General features: G+C 46.3%; 1 protein-coding gene across 1 annotated transcript; it reads right to left on the reverse strand.

Moving 5' to 3' along the window:
• Positions 1-1056: 1056 nt before the first annotated feature.
• LOC119346263 lies at positions 1057-3224 on the reverse strand. The gene is made up of 2 exons (XM_037615828.1): positions 1861-3224; positions 1057-1758 (listed from the first exon to the last, which is right to left on the reverse strand). Exons 1-2 carry the CDS (start codon positions 3072-3074, stop codon positions 1533-1535), a joined length of 1440 nt encoding a protein of 479 aa, XP_037471725.1. The 5' UTR covers positions 3075-3224; the 3' UTR covers positions 1057-1532.
• Between the last annotated feature and the right edge of the window lie 16086 nt (positions 3225-19310).

Raw genomic sequence — 19310 nt, forward strand, 5'->3', positions numbered from 1 at the left:
TGCAACTGTAGGGCTTTATTAAAAATACTTAGGCATCTTTAAAAAAATCCTGGAATAATCAGGGGCTCTATTTAGATTATTTCCAACAGCCCATACTTATTTTCAGAATTATTTGGGCATTTAGAATATTTTATAGCATTTAAATGCCCAAATGCAAATAGAGTATGATTTAATTCAGAGCCCAATATGTCCTGCAAAAATATAAATCATTTTTGGTAGATGCTTTCACCTCAAACCAGAAATGTTGAACATTTTTAGAGGGCATTTTGGGTTTAATGAAAAAGATTTTATTTTGACCCTAGTTGAATTCATTTGGTGCTAGGGTTTAGTCAATCCCCATTTCAGGTTTAAATGAAATTTAAACATGATGCAACACTCTAATGCATGCACTAGGCATTGTCAGAACTAGGGATGTGACAAAATGGCCAAGAGAAGCTTATTGAGGATTATTCCAACACCAATGCGGCCTAGCCAGAGAAGTATTCTCGTCGTCGGTTTCGGATGCACTGAAGTCTCTCCCTCACCATTGCAAGAGTTGTGGAAAAGTATGATGAATGGTTTAAGCTGAGGAGTGAGGAGTACATTGGGGGAGAAAACTGTAAACCCATCGAAGGCAACGTGAGAACCCACTTTGCAATGTGTCAAGAATTGACAAGGATGTTGAGAGAGAGTTTGGTGTGCTTCGGAAGCACTTTGTCATTGTTCGTGGTCCTTCCGAGTATTGCAACCCACATGTCCTATGAAAAAATAATGATATGTTGCATCTTTCACAACATGATCATTGAAGATGAGAGAGACGTTGGAGCTTTTGGTACATCACCAATGATCTAAACATAGGCTTGAGATCGGCTTGTTTATTGAGTCGAAACGAAAAACTTAAGATCGGCTTGAGATGCTCTAAACATCGGCGATAATCAGTAACCATATGCTGCTAGCAACACTAATCGATCAACGGGAACGTGCAACTAGCTACAAATCGATATTTGTGCCCAAAAAACGTTCTCACTTGCACCTTGGGCGCTCCAATCCCAGAGGCTAGAGTACAAATATGAAACATCCGAGAAAGATTGCACCGAGATCACCATCACCTTCTTATTATTCACTTGTTCTTTTGCTCATATACTACACACCATAATTACCGGACGCAAGTTGCTACACGCAGCGTATCCAAACGTCCGTGCCACCACTCCCCCTTCTTCCTCCTCACTGCGCCACCACCAGCCTACAGCCACCCATTGCATGCCAGGGAGATGACCGACAAGCTCATCGGGACTTCGCCCTCACATCTGCACGGCCAAAAGCTCCGGCTGCCGTATTCCCGGGGCGGGAAACACGGCACCGCGGACTCCCGGATCACCACCACACCGCCCCCTGAACACTCCTACTCAATCTACTAAGTAAACGGATCATGATGTGTTAGCCCAGCTCCAATCCACCGCCCACTAGCCTGGCCATGGTGCCGTGCTCTCGGCGTCTCGCCTCGTGCCGGCCTCCACCGCGGCAGGCGCAAGAACACGGCCCCTCTCCGCGCGTCAGTCGAGGGGGAAGCACGTGTCCTCGCCGCCGGTGTTCCAGAGGAAATGCGCGTACGCAGCGGCGTAGTGCGCGTTGCCGGGGTCGGCCGCGATGGCCTCCTGGTACGTCTCCTCCGCCGCCTCGACGTCGTCCCGCGCCTTCCACAGGAACGTCGCGTATCGGCTCAGCGCCTCCGCGTCCGTCGGCTCCGCCCGCACCGCCCGCTCGAAGTAGTGCTCCGCCCTGCGATTAACAGACACGTTGCAGATCAATACCACGGTAAAAAAATTGAACTGGCAATTCGTCGAACAGTTGGGGGGCGTGGCCGGGGAGGCGGGGACCTACCGCTTGTGGTCCTTCCGCGTGATGTAGAGGAATTGGGCGAAGTTGGCGAGGATGAGCGAGTTGTTGGGCTCCTCGGACACGGCCAGCTTGTACCTTTGCTCCGTCCGCGCGTACTCGCCGACGTCCTCCGTCTCGATCTCCGCCTCCACCGGCGCGACCAGGTTCCCCAGCACGTCCGGGTCCGTCAACTCGTCGGCGCGCGCATCGGCCTGCATGCTCGAGGCCTCCGCGACCATCCTTTCCCAGATGGCCTGCTCGTCCACGGCGGCGGCGCCGGGCACGACATTCTCCACGCCCGTCCCCGCCAGCGGCGTTAGTTGCTGTGGTGCGACGCGGCTTAGACTGTAGCGGGATTCGTCCCCCCGGTCGTCGCCGGAAGCTCCCGCGACGGGCCGGACATCGCCGCCACCCCCGCTGCCCCCACCGACCGAAGCAGTGCGGCCAGCAGTGAACGTCTTGACGGAAGCCGCGTCGAACCGCGGGTTGGATGGCTCGGTATGCTGGGTGTCGACCACCGTAGCAGCCGGGGCAGCGGGCGGGGTCGGTGCGACGGCGGCGGCGGCGACGCTGTTGCTCATCGAGTGGACGGTGAAGTTGGCGAGGAGGAGCATGAGGGAGAGCATGAGCGCCGGGGTGCCGGCGAAGATGTGCTGGAAGAGCCAGACGAACGAGTCCTGCATCTCGCCGTGGGCGCGCGCCAGGACGGCCTGCAGGTCGTCGCAGAGCATCTGCTGCAGCGCGAAGCTCTGCAGCTCCCGCACGATGAGCACCATGGAGGAGAAGGCGCGGCCCACCGACTCGCCGGCGGAGCCCAGGCTCAGCCGCTCGTCCCACCGCGACCGCGGCGGCACCTGCTGCCGCCGCTGCTGCTTCTTCCGCTTCAGAATCCTAAGGGACAGGGGCAGCCCGACGCTGCTCGCGCTCTGTTCCAGGCTCGGCGGCCACCCGCACCCCGCCGTCCGCACCCCCGCCGACGCCGCCAGCTCCTCTATCCGCCTCAAGAACTCCATGTCCCCGCCGCCCACGCCATCTATGCTGGCACTCAGCGCGCACCTCGCTGGCCGCCCCTCGCCTCGCCGGCGCGACACAAGACCGCCGGGCGCCCAGGATCTCGCGAGCATGCCGCAGCCGCCGCCGCCGCCGAGGAACGGGGACCGCGAGGAAGTCGAGGGCGGGCACGGCGATGGCACGACGGCCGCCACCTGGAAGCCCATGGCAAGCTTGTCTGGTCCCCTTCCCTGCGCGCGGCGACAACCCTCGGCCTCTGGTTGGGCCTCGAGATCAGCACCGCGAGCGCGAGGGAGGTGTGGAAAACCGCGCACGGCCGTCGAAGGAGGCGGCTCGCTGGATGCGAGCAAACGGAGGGAACGCGTCGGGGGCTTTTAACCAAGGAGATCCGGAGGGGCGTGCGCGTCTTGCCGTCTTGGCCGGCCTCCCGTGAACGTGAAGCGGCCTAGTTGTAGTGTCACTGTTCGTGCCTTGGAGTGTAGTGTGATCAAGATGAAAAAACTTCTAACCGTATTTGGGTCATAGCAAAAAATCTTGGCACTTTTTGGGTGGAAAATCCACTTCTTAGCTTTTTTGTGATTTTGTAGGAACATCTCTCAACCCTTTGATGAACACTCGTAGAGTTCAACTCCGGGTCTCAACCCATAAGTAAAGAAGGTTTGAATGTCAATTGAACTGTTTGTGTTCTTTGTAAATCATAGTTCAAAATCCAGACTTACCGTGCGGACACATTTTGTTTTCATGAATCATAACCGGGAATTTGTTCATATCATGCAACCGTGTAGGCACTGCATGATCATGGGGATCACGTGGCAATGCCGTTGCCACGGCTGTTGAGGCCACGGCGCACTTAGCCACAGATGTGCAGGTCACGCTATACGTCTAGTTCGTTGTTGTTGTTTCTGTTTTCTCCTCTTCGACGAAATTTTATGACCTATTGATCACACTTGTTTGGACCTTTATTATAAAGCCGGACGATCCTTGTGTATTTGTTCTACTCATGATAACTTTACCTCTCTTGTGAGTTTAAACGAAATTAATATTTGACCAGAGATAATTGATTTTGGAAATAAACCAGAATTTATGTTCCAACTTGATTCACTGGCCGGTTAAAAATAATTTTAGTCAATTTCTAATGTGGTTTTTTTTGTTGCGGGGAAATTTAATATGTGGTTGACACAAAATCTATACCGCACCAGTGATAGTTATCTACTTCTCCCACACCTACTTCACAAATGAAACCCACCAAGTGAAGTGGAAAACTTTGTGGCCACGTAGAGGCATCATGTGGTCAATTAGTCATAATAAAGTGCCATGCTCCATCAAAGTCCCGTGGTAAACCATGATCAGCGAATCCACGTGATGAGGTCAAATCCAAATTTCTAGATCGAATTCATGTGATTGGCAAGTGGTTGCAAAAGAGTGCAAGCTGCGGAGCCCAAGTAGACCAAAACCATCCATAAACTTGACCACTTAATTGCAGTCTCGCAGGCTTAATCAGCTCGAGCTAAACAGTAGTCACATCAAAAAGAAAAACGGCCCGTGCCAAGAAAAGTCCAGAGCGGAAAAGGCTGCCGCGGGTGCATCCGTCGCACCATCTCGAGCCCCGAGACTTGATGAGTGACCGCAGAACGTCGTCCGAAGGGCCCCACACGCTAGAGAGAAAGAAATATCGAGGCGAACGGACGGCTGTGGCCTGCTAGAATCCAACCTGGGTTTCGGAACGGATCGGCCGGAGAAACGGCCAGTGGGCCGCGTCGGGGCTCGGCTACAGTGCTCGCTCCCTGGTCATTGGACGGCCGTGACGGGTCCGATAGGACGGTGGGCTAGGGTGCACTGGATGGGTCCTGGACTACAGGACTCTGTTTCGTCCACGATGAGCACATGGGAAATGTGTACTGCACTGCGCTAGCTGGGCGGTCACGGAGGCATGGGGCCGTGTCAGTCACGTGTGTCGTGCGTGCGCGTCGGGGTGGGAGGGGGCAACAAAGCCAACTGTGGCGCGGTGGTTCCAGTGCTAGGCCAAGCTGGATCTCGTTCACCGGGAGTGAGCTCGAGGAGTAAAGTCGGAGACGTTGCTCTTCGGTGCCTTCGCAGGGGCGCCCGATACTGCTGGAATTTTTGTGGTCATGGGAGGACAAATATCTCGCTCGTGTGAGGCGGTAACTGCTGGAATTTAGTCTATATTGAGGCAGCCCAATAACTATTTCAAAAATTCCTAGTAAATTCTAGAGGCCCACTTAGCCCATTTACGCAAGGCAAGAGATACTATTAAAGTTTAGTCCCACATTGCTAGTTTAGAGGGAGTTGGACCTCTTTATAAGGGAGGCTCCTTTCCCACTTGTATGAGCATGAGAACAAGAGGGACATCCACGCGCGCTCCTCCTCCGCCGCCCGCCACGCCTCTTCGCGTTCCTCTGCTGTACACAGTTCCAAACTCTGCGCTTCTATTGCTGCTGTTAATAAAATCATTCGGTAAATTGCTCATATTTCCAACAATCCAAAAACCTTATTATAGTGAAAATGCGTTATCTCGACTAGAGGGGGGGTGAATAGGCGATTTTTATGAATTCTTCACTGAGGAATTTGCCGGTGAGGAAATTCCTTAGCGAAGAACTATTAGCAGCGGAATAAGTACTCAGAAGTAAGCATAACAGAATACACGCATGGTCATCATGATGAAATGAAGACTAGCGCAGAGTACAGAAAGCGTAATCACAGGATAACACAAGATGAAGACAAACAGACTGAAGAAATTGAACTGAGGAAATTGAGAAAGTCTCCAGTCAAAGTTTTCAAACACAGATATGAACAAACACTCAACACAATAATGAGGAAATGAAAGGGTTGAGAAAATAGAACCAGTTAGGTTGGTGAAGACAATGATTTGGTGGTTGGTGAAGACAATGATTTGGTAGACCAGTTCCAACTGTGGTCTCAGTTGTATGTCTGGTTGGAGCGGCTGGGTATTTAAACTCGAGGACACGCAGTCCCGGACACCCAGTCGCTGAGCACGCAGCTCAGGACACCCAGTCATCACCGTATTCTCCTTGAACTAAGGTCACGCAGACCTCGTCCAATCACTCGTGGTAAGTCTTCAGGCGACTTCCAAACCTTCACAGACTTGGTCACTCGGCGATCCACAATTCCTCTTGGATGCTCTAGACCTTGACGCCTAACCGTTTGGAAGAAGCACAATCTTCAAAGTTAACAAGCGTCGGATCCACGCAGGATCAATTTCTTCAGTGATGCTCAATCACTTTGGGTTTGTAGGGGTTTGGTTTTGGGGTTTTTCCTCACTTGATGATTTTCGCTCAAAGTCCTTGGAGGATGGGTTGCTCTCAAATGACAAGTGTCAAGTTCTCTCGAAGCAGCCAACCAGCTAGTGGTTGTAGGGGGCGGCTATTTATAGCCTAGGGAGCAGCCCGACATGATAAGACATAAATGCCCTTCAATGATATGACCGTTAGGTGGATAAGATATTTTGGGACAGCTGGCGCGCAGCACAGCAACGGTCGGAAATTTGACTCTCAAATTCCTCAGGGCTATCATGTTCCTCACTGTGTAGGTAATTCGCACTGACGAATTCCTAACTCCTCAGTCAGAACAAATTCATCAGCGACCAGAAGAACTTCGTCTCTGTCACTGAAGAAAGTGACTGAACTGTATGAGATTTTCAAAGGCTTCACTCGAAGGGATTGGTAGGTGTAGGATTTTGAGTTGAGCATCACATGGAATATTTCCTTAGTATTTCCTCGACTCCCTTTAACAGTACGGTGTTTCCTATGACTCAAGAAAGAGAAAATGAAACTACGAAAACAAAAGTCTTCACACTTCATGTTTCACAGATGAATACCAAGTCTTCAAGGTCACACCAATTTCGTCACTTTCAAAGTCTTCAGAAAGTCTTCAGAATATCAAAGTTTTCAGTTGAAGAACTTCATTTTTAGGGGTCGACTTTCTCTGTAAATATCAAACTCCTCATAGACTTATAGACCTGTGTACAGTCACAAACGCATTAGTCCCTTAACCTATAAGTCTTCAATACACCAAAATCACTAAGGGGCACTAGATGCACTTACAATCTCCCCCTCTTTGGTGATTGATGACAACATAGGTTAAGTTTTCAACGGGGATAAACATATGAAGTGTATACACTGATGTTGAGGAATTTGATTACAAGATATAGTGGAACTCCCCCTGAAGATGTGCATAGTGAGGAATTTGCTTTTGAAGCAATGCACATTTGAAGAGTTGAATCATGGAGATCTCCCCCTATATCTTGTAATTCATACACGCATTTGATATATAATATGAAGAATTTGAAATGCATGACGAAATATGGTGCCTGATAAGATTCAGCATGCATGCAATGTCATTAACGAGGAATAAGCATGCAGAGCATAATGCAACCAAAGTATCAGCGCACCATCGGGTTTAAGATTACAACTCGATCCAAATAAAAGTTTCAGAAGAACAAGAGTTGTAACTTAAAAAAATGCCCTTAATATAGACCCGCTTGAAGACTAACTCAGATTTCTCCCCCTTTGTCATCAAGTGACCAAAAGGATTGAAACTGAGGACTAACGCCCCTGAAGAATTTCAAGTCGATGGAGGAGCGCCAGCGTTGTCGGGGTTGTTTGTTGTAGCAAGGCCTGCCGCAGTGTCGTCCAAATCTTCATACTCATCAGTGTCACGCGATGAAGAATAAGAGCTGGCCACCAAGGAAGGAACTTTGACCTTCTTGAATTTCTTCGGTGGAGGTGCAGACCAGTCAAATTCTTCCTTGAGACCCATATTCTTCAGATCTGCAGCGCTGTAGACATGAGAGGGAACAGCCCAGGTACGGTTGAAGGTTTCATGGAGATAGTATTGTTTTTTCTTCACTGCATTGTGTGTTGAGGTCATGTTGTGAAGAATTGAACCAAACTGACGCTTGACCCATTTATGATTGTGATCAACCTTCTGATGAAGACTGAAGAGTAACTCACGGTCAGTCATCACCCTGGGTGCTGTGGCTTGAGGATTTTGCTTGGCTGAGGTATTTGCGGCAGAGTCATGTGTGGCAGAATCGTCATTGGTAGAGTAAGATGCAGCCTTGCGAAATTGACCATCCAATGGACGAATGCCTTCATCGATCACAGCAGCGGCCTTGCCTTTATCATCAGCTGATGAAACTGTCCGTTTGAGGACTTCAATGGGAGGCAAGTAGCTACCGTTGTTCAAAGTGTCAGCTTTGTAATTCAGTGAAGATCTTGCCCTGATGAATCTCATAATCCAAGGAGCATAGGGCTTCAGCTTGAATGGTGACATAGCAATATTGGCCAGAGTCCTCATGAAGAAATCATGGAAGTTGATGGGAACGCCATGAATGATGTTGAAAATCATATTCTTCATGATGCCAACGACTTCTTCATCATTTGAGTCGTGGCCTTTGATAGGACTCATTGTCTTCGTCAGAATTCGATAGACAGTCCGAGGCACATACAGTAATTCCTTGACGAGGAATTTGGTTCATGGGGCCTGCCTTGGTTTCAAAGGCTTCATCAGCACTTGCATATAGTGATTTGAAAGTTCTGGTTCGTTGTAGATACAACGAGCACCATCAAGTGGAGGACTGAGTGGTAGAGCACGAAGCAATTCAGTTGCTGGTGCCTTGTAGTGAGTATTTTCAGACATCCAGTCTAATACCCAGGAATTCACGTCTTCAGCGTCTCCGGTGATGTGCAGAGTTGCATAGAATTGAAGAATGAGTTCTTCATTCCAGTCACAGATATCAATGCAGAAAATCAGAAGTCCTGCATCGTGAAGAACACTGAGGACTGGCTCAAAACCAGGCAGAGACTCCATGTCCACATGAGGAATATGTGCATGATCGAAGACTTTGTCTTTGTTGAAGAGCACTGAGGAATAGAAATTGGCTTGGCTGGCAGTCTAGAAACGCCTCTTCCTTATGCAAGCAGAATCATATGGATTATAGTGAGTGAAAAATACGTGCTCGGCAAAGAAATCTTCAGCCTTGAACTTTTGTTTGCTTGAGAACGGATTCTTTTGCTTGGGCAGAGGGGTGTCGGTGAGTTGCATCACCACCTCAGGAATCATGAGCTCAGGTTCTTCAGGCTGAGGAATTTCTTGTTCCTCAACAGGTGCAGTCTGAGGATCAGCAGCATCAGGTTCATCAGCACTAGTGGCTGGAATTTCTTCATGCACAGAGCGAGTGGGTTGAGTTTCTTCAGAGCCCATTTGAACTGTTGGTGCAGGGGACTGAGGAATCTGTTGGAGCGGGGTGAAGAGAGGAGTATTGGGATGCTGACTTTCCCAAAAGTCATCGTTCATCACAGGTGTGGTGCACCCTATATCCACATCTTCATCTTCAATTTCCTCAACACCAGCCTCTTCAGCTGTGAACTAAGGCATAGGTGAGGAAATGACTGGCGTTGAAGGGATTGCGTCCACTTTAATTTCTTCATCAATCTGCTCTGACGAAGCAGCAGAATGATGTTCTTCATCAGATCCGATTGGGATCTCATAGTCTTCTCCAAAAGGAACAAGGTCCTTTGATGGCATGGAGGAAATCGGAACAACATCAATTGGATGTTCGAGTGAGCTGGTCATTGGCTTCATTTTCTTCGCAGCCGAAGAACTTGACACAGCTGATGCCTTCCTTTTCTTCACTGCAGCTCGCTCTGCAGCCTTGGTCTTCTTCACATCAAAGGCAGATGGAAGAATTGGAGTTGGTGTAGGCGCAGGAGGAGCTGAGGAATCTGGTTGAATTTCTTCAGGCGCAACTGATGCAGTTGCCCTGACTTCTTCAGTTTCTTCAGGCGCACCACTAGTGGATGCCCTGGCAATTTTTTCAGCGGCTGGAATGGGATCATCAGCCCTGGAACTAGCATTTTCATCAGCCGCCTGAACTTCATCAGCGGTGCTAGCATGTTCTTCAGTCAGCTGAGCTGAGGCTTCAGCCTGAGAAATTTCATGTTGCGTTGGGGCAGCAACATTGGTGAATTTCTTCGTCAGATTGACGAATCTGACTTTGGCTCCTTGCCAATCAGCATAGTAGGCATCAAAGTCCTTGCTGAGGGCTTGAATTTCAGACTGAGCCTGGAGAAGTTCCTCAGGTGTCATTCTGACAACGTTTTTCTTCAGGAGCTTCTCCTTTCTGTATTGAGATTTCTTAATCTCTCTTGCCTTTTCAAACTTTCATTTTTCTTCAGTGATGAAATGGGTCAACATATGACTTTGTCCAGGGGTCAGATGAAAATCAGGCATAGGGGTGTTAGGATCCTTGTGCCAGAGATCAATATAATCAAGGATTTTCCTCGGATCCAACAGCAGTGGCACAGATGTGCCTTTGGCTCTAGCGGCCCTTTCTTGGCGATCTCTGATGATTTCCGCAAGTTCATCATCAGAAGCTTCATCATCAGAAGGCACATGGAATGCAACCTGTTTCTTCTTTGGACTTGGCTGAGGACCTCGTACAGTTGTTGCTTTGGTCTTCAGCAGAGTCGGGCCAGATGATGAAATTGGTGCTGCTGAGGAACTTGCTGAAACACCAGAGGCAATCGAGAAACCAGCTGTCCTTTGACATGTAGCCAGATGCACAGGAGCTGAAGACTTTGAAGGAGCTGTTGAGGATTTTGGTGGAGCTGTAGCAGTGTGAGAAATTTGCCTTGAGGGCGCTGCTGAGGAACTTGGCCGTGAGGGCGCTGATGGTGAAGCACTTCGCTTACGAGCAGGCTTCTTTGGCATGGATTTCCTCGGTTTGACCGAGGCCTCAGTAGCAGTAGCAGTGGCAGAATCCTCATTGAATTTCTTCACTGCCTCCTTGGCTTGTCTTGCCAATTTAGCTTGGCGCTTAGCCCATTCTTCAGGAAAGTCCTCACCACGTTTGATGCTTGTGGGATCAGCTACTTGGCTAGGTGCCAATGGAGCTCTTGGGCATGGAGGATTGAGAGCGAATTTCTTCATGTACTTTGGAGTCACATATCTGTATTCCCTCCATTCCCTTGCCCATCTCCGTTCAATCTTCTGAATGTGCACCTTGCACTGATTTTTGTTTTCTTTGCCAAATTTTGCTTCATCAGGTGTGCAATAGTCAGCATAAATTTCCTCAGAGATCTCAAACGCAGTCATAACCTCGGGTTTCTTTCCTCCTTTCTGTGGCTTCTTACCGTCTGCCATATTCTTCAGTTGAGGAATTTGAACAATTGAGTTCTCTGAAGAAGTATGCAGTTTTTCTCGAGGAACGCTGCAAATGAGTTAAGTTGATGAGAACCTAGTGATTCAGCAGCAGACATGAGTACCTGTGAACAGAGTACAGGTGCGAGGAATTTGGAGAGGTCATATGCGTTCTGAGAAGGTTTTTCGAAAAGAACAAGTTTTGAGGAATTTGACCAGATGTGCCTTGAAGAATTTCACTAAGCGTTATTGTCTTAGGTTCCAGAGTTGTACAGATCGAAGATCCACACAATTAGGGAATCTTGAAGAAAATGATTGCTTAGAAAAACAGTTCAAGATCATATGATGTGTGTGGTGTTCATATGTGTGAAGATTTGAAGAATAAACACTTTTGAAGATTTTTAGGAAAGCTTGAGAATCAAAGTGAGTAATAAAAGTAACTTTTAATTACCCGAAATGAAGAACACGACGAACTGAGAAGAACGGATGGGAAGTTCGTCAGGTTAGATCTTCCTTGCCCTAACTCGGCGGAGGAAGACAGCTACGGCGGCGGCGGAGTGAAGATTCCCGCGGTCGGCGTGAGTACGACGGCGACGAGGTCGAGGCAGTGAAGCTCTTCCTCACCGGCGACGATGGAGTAGCGGCGGCGCTAGGGTTTGAGGATCTCGAGCGGGAGAGAAGCGATCGAGCGGAGTAAATGAAGTGAGGAAGGGGAGAGGGGTATTTATAGACACGGTGAAAAACTATTCGCCCGAAGATTTGGGACGAACGTGCCCCTGCCCTTTCTCCTTCACGCGACATGTGTCACCCACGTACTGTGTAGTGGAGATCGTGTACGATCGTGGATGAATAGAATAATGCATCGTGGGATGCGGAACAGTTTGAGCGGCAAAACCGAAAATTTGGATAAGATTTGTTTTAAAGTTTCATTCGCAATTTCTTCAGCTGACCAGGACAAAGTGAAGATTTTGAACGAGTTTCAAATAGAACGCACATTAAGAAATTGTGAATAGATTGGGTTGAGTATAGCATAGAGGGGGAAGGGTCCGATCACATTCACTTAGCAGAAAAAGCAGCTTGAAGAAATAACTATAAGTGAATGCTGTAGAGGACATAAACTTATATATATATATATATATATATATATATATATATATATAGCCAATGAAGAAAAACGAAGGAACCAGTGAAGATTTTTGAAAAGTTGAAGAATTTGAAAAACTGAAGAATTTCAAAACTGAGGAAAAACTCAAATTGAAGATTTTCAACTTTTTGTGGTGGGGTGACCCACCCTATAAGAATGATGATTTCAGACACCGCGTACAATTGTCGTAGGGTTCTGAGAATCAAATTCTTCATTAATTTCTTCACACTTAGAGTGTTATTCTTCATTGATTGAAGAAAAATGTTTCTTCATGTGTTGCACATCTAAGTCATCAATTTTGCATAAGTGTTAGAATGTGTGTCTTTTTTAAAGAACATTCGAAGATTCTAAGATATTGAGCTCACACCGCAACTTGCTAAATCTCTTCTCATCCAAAGGCTTAGTGAAGATATCAGCTAGCTGTTCTTCAGTCTTCACGTGCTCGATGGAGATGTCGCCCTTCAACACATGATCACGAAGAAAATGATGACGAATCTGAATGTGCTTTGTCTTCGAGTGCTGAACTGGGTTGTGAGCAATCTTGATGACACTCTCATTGTCGCAGAGGAGAGGCACATTCTTCACGTTGACTCCATAGTCCTTGAGTGTTTGCTTCATCCAAAGCAGTTGAGCACAGCAAGAGCCAGCAGCAATGTATTCAGCTTCCGCAGTAGACAGTGATACGCAGTTCTGTTTCTTCGAGGACCAACAGACCAAAGATCGTCCGAGGAAATGACAAGTGCCAGAAGTTGACTTGCGGTCCACTCGATCACCAGCATAGTCAGAGTCAGAATATCCAATGAGATCAAAAGCAGAGCCCTTGGGGTACCATAATCCTAGTGTTGGTGTGTGAGTTAGATATCGAAGAATATGCTTCACAGCCTTATGGTGTGATTCCTTCGGTGCAGCTTGAAATCGGGCACACATGCAAACACTAAGCATTATATTTGGCCTAGATGCACATAAATACAATAAAGAACCAATCATGGAGCGGTATACCTTGTGATCGAAGTCAATACCATTTTCATCAGTGCATAGATGGCCTTTTGTGGGCATAGGAATTTTGACGCCTTTGCAATCTTGCATGCCGAATTTCCTCAGAACATCTTTGAGGTATTTCTCCTTAGATATGAATATGCCATTGCGATGTTGACGAATTTGAAGACCTAAGAAGAATTTCAACTCTCCCATCATAGACATTTGATATTCTTCACTCATCATATAGGCAAATTCATCACTATAACGTTGGTCAGTACAGCCAAAGATAATATCATCAACATATATTTGGCACACAAACAGTTCACCATCATAAGATTTAGTAAAGAGAGTAGGGTCGAGTGAACCGGGTGTGAAGCCATTCTTCACGAAGAATTCCTTCAATGTATCATACCATGCGTGAGGGGCTTGCTTGAGGCCATAGAGGGCCTTATTAAGTCTGAAGACTTTGTCAGGATTCTTTGGATCTTCAAAACCTGGGGGTTGAGCAACATATACTTCTTCCTCAAGCTTACCATTGAGGAATGCACTTTTCACATCCATTTGATATAAGATAATATCATGATGATTAGCATAAGCAAGTAATATGCGAATAGCCTCAAGTCTAGCAATAGGTGCAAAAGTTTCATCGAAATCAATTCCTTCAACCTGTATGTAGCCTTGAGCTACCAGTCGTGCCTTATTCCTTACCACAAGGCCATTTTCATCTTGCTTGTTGCGGTAGATCCACTTTGTGCCAATGATATTATGCTTGCGAGGATCTGGACGTTTGACCAGTTCCCAGACATTGTTGAGCTCAAACTGATGTAATTCTTCTTGCATAGCCTGAATCCACTCCGGCTCCAAAAATGCTTCATCTACCTTAGTGGGCTCTGTGATAGAGACAAAAGCATAGTGCCCACAAAAGTTAGATAAATGTGAAGCTTTTGAGCGTGTGAGAGGACCTGGCGCTCTAATGTCATCGATGATCTTCTCCACTTGCACTTCTTTTGCAATGCGAGGATGAGCTGGTTGTCACTGAGGAGTTTGATCATTCTCCTCAGCACCATTGTCTTCATCATTATCTTCAGGTGCGTCCGCTCGACGTTCTTCGCGTACCGGAATGAATTCTTCAGCAAATTCTTCAGTAGGAATGACATGCTCAGTTGCCTTGAACTTGATAGAATCCTCAGGTGCTGGTTCATCTAACACAGAAGGTAGGTGCTCTCTTTGCGAGCCATTAGTTTCATCGAACCGCACATCTACAGTTTCAACAATCTTGTGAAGAGCGATGTTGAAGACTCTGTAGGTGTGCGAGTCCTTTCCGTAACCAAGCATAAAACCTTCATGTGCTTTCGGTGCAAATTTAGAATTGTGGTGAGGATCTCTAATCCAACATTTAGCACCGAAGACTTTGAAATAACTCACATTGGGTTTCTTGTCAGTGAGGAGTTCATAGGCCGTCTTCTTGAAGAATTTGTGAAGATATACTCTGTTGATGATGTGGCACGCAGTATCAATTGCATCAATCCAAAAACGATGAGGCGTTTTGTATTCATCAAGCATAGTGCGAGCCATCTCAACAAGAGTTCCGTTCTTGCGCTCCACGACGCCATTTTGCTGAGGAGTATAAGGAGCAGATAACTCATGAGTAATACCAAGTTCATCAAGATAGTCATCAAGACCGGAATTCTTGAACTCAGTTCCATTGTCACTTCTGATGTGCTTGATCTTCACACCAAAGTTGGTTGAAGCCCTCGAGGAAAATCGTTTGAAGACTTCCTGCACTTCATGTTTGTAAGTAACAATGTGTACCCATGTATATCGAGAGTAATCATCAACAATGACAAAACCATATAGTGATGCAGCATTAGAGAATGCTAAGTAATGATTTGGTCCGAAGAGGTCCATGTGAAGCAATTCGAATGGACGAGTAATGGTCATGATAGTCTTCGCTGGATGCTTGGCCTTGGTCATTTTTCCAGCTTCACAGGCTCCGCATAAGTGATCCTTGAGGAATTTGACATTCTCAATGCCAATGACATGCTTCTTCTTCACAAGCGTGTGCAAATTCCTCATGCCTGCGTGACCAAGTCGTCGATGCCATAGCCAGCCTTCTGAAGCTTTTGCAAGTAGACACAGGGCTGGTTGTGGTCCTGTAGAGAAATCAACAATATACAAATCTCCTCTCCTAAAGCCTTCGAAGACTTTGGAATTGTCAGCTTCCATAATCACAACACAGCGATACTTGCCAAAGACAACAACCATATCAAGATCACAAAGCATTGAGACTGACATGAGGTTGTATCCTAAGGACTCAACAAGCATGAGTTTGTCCATGTGTTTATCCTTAGAGATCGCAACCTTACCAAGACCCAATACCTAACTTTTGCCTTTGTCAGCAAAGATAATATGCTTTAGATGTGACGGTGATAAGGGAGCATCCATCAAAAGGTTCTTGTCACCAGTCATGTGATTTATACATCCACTATCGAGGACCCATTCAGTGGTTTTGGGTTGATCATCCTGCAGATGAATTAGTGTAACTTACAATCTCATATGCTTCATCAGTGAAGAATATGATATCAAGTTCATCAGATGAATTTCATCAAGCGGTAAATAGATATAGCAGTAGGAGGACGTGTGAAATGAAAATTCATTTCATCATGGTTAGCCTGCGTCCTTTCAGGCAATTTTGTCAGGTCCCCATTGCATATTCTTCAGACGTTAAGGCACGTCTGGAGACCTGACCCTGCAGAAGAGATTAGTTCTTTTTCTTCACCACCCACATCTGAAGGGGTGGCAAAGAGTTCATCACTTTGCGAGCACCATACGAGAATGGTGGCATAGAAGCCAAACCATTTCGTTTCACATAAGAGGGGTTAGGGTAAGCATATGAATAAGCAGAGAAATTCTTCGAGGACTTATGAACATAATGATTTGAAGAATAATGTGCATATTCATAGCCCTTAGCTCTACCCTGCGAAACAGAGTTGTTAGCACGATGATAATCATATGAGGACTTTGATCCATTTGAGGAATTTGATCCATATGAGGAATTTGGTCCGTATGAGGACTTGGATCCATATGAAGAATTTGGTCCATATGAAGAGTTTGATCTGGGGTTCCTATTCTTCACAGGTGGTGTCATGAGGACATTCACCTGAAGACTTTCAACATAACTTTTGGGAACCCAGATTTTCTTCATAGGGGAACCGTTCCTGCAGTTAGTCCCAACATATCTAGCAAATACTTCACCATTCTGATTTTTGAACAGTTTATAGTTAAAGTCAAATGACTCATCAGAAGAATGAGGAGATGCACATGTAAAGCCAGATAACTTGGATGGATCAACTGGAGGTCCCTTTGCAGCAACCCATAAGGTTTTGGGGTACTGCTTAGGCTTCCAATATGTTCCATCAGCATTAAGTTTCCTCTCAAAGGCAATACCCTCTTTCCTAGGGTTTCTGTTGAGGATCTGCTTTTTGAGCATATCACAAAGAATCTGATGCCCTTTGAGGCTTTTGTACATGCCTGTCGTGTACAGTTCCTTCAGCCTGCATCGTCAATGATACTAGCAATCTCCTCAGATGAGGAATTAGTGATAGCAGAGGCAGGTGAAGAATTTGTAACAGTTGAAGCATTTGAACATTCAGGTGAAGAATTAGCAGATTCACGTTCAATGCACTTTAAGCATGGAGGAACAAATTCTTCCTGAGAAGTGCTAATTTGTTGAGCAAGTAATGAATCGCGCTCCTTCTGAAGATCTTCATAACTCACTCTTAACTTCTCAAGATCTTGCTTTCTTTGAAGAAATTCATAAGAAAGTTTCTCATGATCAGATAAGAGAGTGTTATGATGACTTTGAAGGTTATCAAACCTAGACTGAAGTCTCTGAAGATTTTCAGTCAGGGCTTTAGTGCGATCCATTTCTTCACCCAACATATCATCACTTTTGTCTAACATGTTTTGAACCTTTTCCAAGGCATGTTGTTGTTTGGTGGCAATGCAAACAAGTTTGGTATAGCTAGGTTCAATATCGTCATCAGAATCATCATCATCAGATTCACAGTCACTAAATTTAGATGAGGAACATTCGGTTACCTCAACACCCTTTGCCATGAGACATGATGCAGAAGATGATGATTCTGGTTCGAAAGTCATCGTTTTGAGAGATTCCTTGAAGTCCTCAAACCAAGGATCATGACGGGTTCGATGACCTTCATAGACGTCGGAGATTCGGTCCCAGATGAGCTTTGCATTGCAAAGATGCATAACATGCCTGAATTGATCTCTGGATAGGCAGGAACAGATGATATCCTTCGCCATGAAGTCAAATCGAGTGTATTTGCGAATATCATCTGCGTTCGCCGACTTGCATAGATCAGTAAGACCAATCTCAGTGACGGTCCACAGCTTGCTGTCCCTTGCCATGAGGCGCTTCCTCATCATGGCCTTCCACTTGGGATAATCATGACCGTCAAAGATAGGGCATGTCACTTTCTTCATACCTGCGGTCGACATAGCTAAAACTCCAGGCGGTTAAACCAAAATCACACAGAACAAGGGAGTACCTTGCTCTGATACCAATTGACAGTGCGTTATGTCGACTAGAGGGGGGTGAATAGGTGATTTTTATGAATTCTTCACTGAGGAATTTGCCGGTGAGGAAATTCCTTAGCGAAGAACTATTAGCAGCGGAATAAGTACTCAGAAGTAAGCATAACAGAATACACGCATGGTCATCATGATGAAATGAAGACTAGCGCAGAGTACAGAAAGCGTAATCACAGGATAACACAAGATGAAGACAAACAGACTGAAGAAATTGAACTGAGGAAATTGAGAAAGTCTTCAGTCAAAGTCTTCAAACACAGATATGAACAAACACTCAACACAGTAATCAGGAAATGAAAGGGTTGAGGAAATAGAACCAGTTAGGTTGGTGAAGACAATGATTTGGTAGACCAGTTCCAACTGTTGTCTCAGTTGTACGTCTGGTTGGAGCGGCTGAGTATTTAAACTCGAGGACACGCAGTCCCGAACACCCAGTCGCTGAGCACGCAGCTCAGGACACCCAGTCCTCACCATATTCTCCTTGAACTAAGGTCACGCAGACCTCGTCCAATCACTCATGGTAAGTCTTCAGGCGACTTCCAAACCTTCACAGACTTGGTCACTCGGCGATCCACAATTCCTCTTGGATGCTCTAGACCTTGACGCCTAACCGTTTGGAAGAAGCACAATCTTCAAAGGTAACAAGCGTCGGATCCACGCAGGATCAATTTCTTCAGTGATGCTCAATCACTTTGGGTTTGTAGGGGTTTGGTTTTGGGGTTTTTCCTCACTTGATGATTTTCGCTCAAAGTCCTTGGAGGATGGGTTGCTCTCAAATAACAAGTGTCAAGTTCTCTCAAAGCAGCCAACCAGCTAGTGGTTGTAGGGGGCGGCTATTTATAGCCTAGGGAGCAGCCCGACATGATAAGACATAAATGCCCTTCAATGATATGACCGTTAGGTGGATAAGATATTTTGGGACAGCTGGCGCGCAGCACAGCAACGGTCGGAAATTTGACTCTCAAATTCCTCAGGGCTATCATGTTCCTCACTGTGTAGGTAATTCGCACTGCCGAATTCCTAACTCCTTAGTCAGAACAAATTCATCAGCGACCAGAAGAACTTCGTCTCTGTCACTGAAGAAAGTGACTGAACTGTATGAGATTTCCAAAGGCTTCACTCGAAGGGATTGGTAGGTGTAGGATTTTGAGTTGAGCATCACATGGAAATTTTTCCTTAGTATTTCCTCGACCCCCTTTAACAGTACGGTGTTTCCTATGACTCAAGAAAGAGAAAATGAAACTACGAAAACAAAAGTCTTCACGCTTCATGTTTCACAGATGAATACCAAGTCTTCAAGGTCACACCAATTTCTTCACTTTCAAAGTCTTCAGAAAGTCTTCAGAATATCAAAGTCTTCAGTTGAAGAACTTCATTTTTAGGGGTCGACTTTCTCTGTAAATATCAAACTCCTCATAGACTTATAGACCTGTGTACACTCACAAACGCATTAGTCCCTTAACCTATAAGTCTTCAATACACCAAAATCACTAAGGGGCACTAGATGCACTTACAAGGCAATTTA

The sequence above is a fragment of the Triticum dicoccoides genome, chromosome 1B (assembly GCF_002162155.2).
Source record: "Triticum dicoccoides isolate Atlit2015 ecotype Zavitan chromosome 1B, WEW_v2.0, whole genome shotgun sequence".
In the NCBI taxonomy this organism is placed as follows: domain Eukaryota; kingdom Viridiplantae; phylum Streptophyta; class Magnoliopsida; order Poales; family Poaceae; genus Triticum; species Triticum dicoccoides.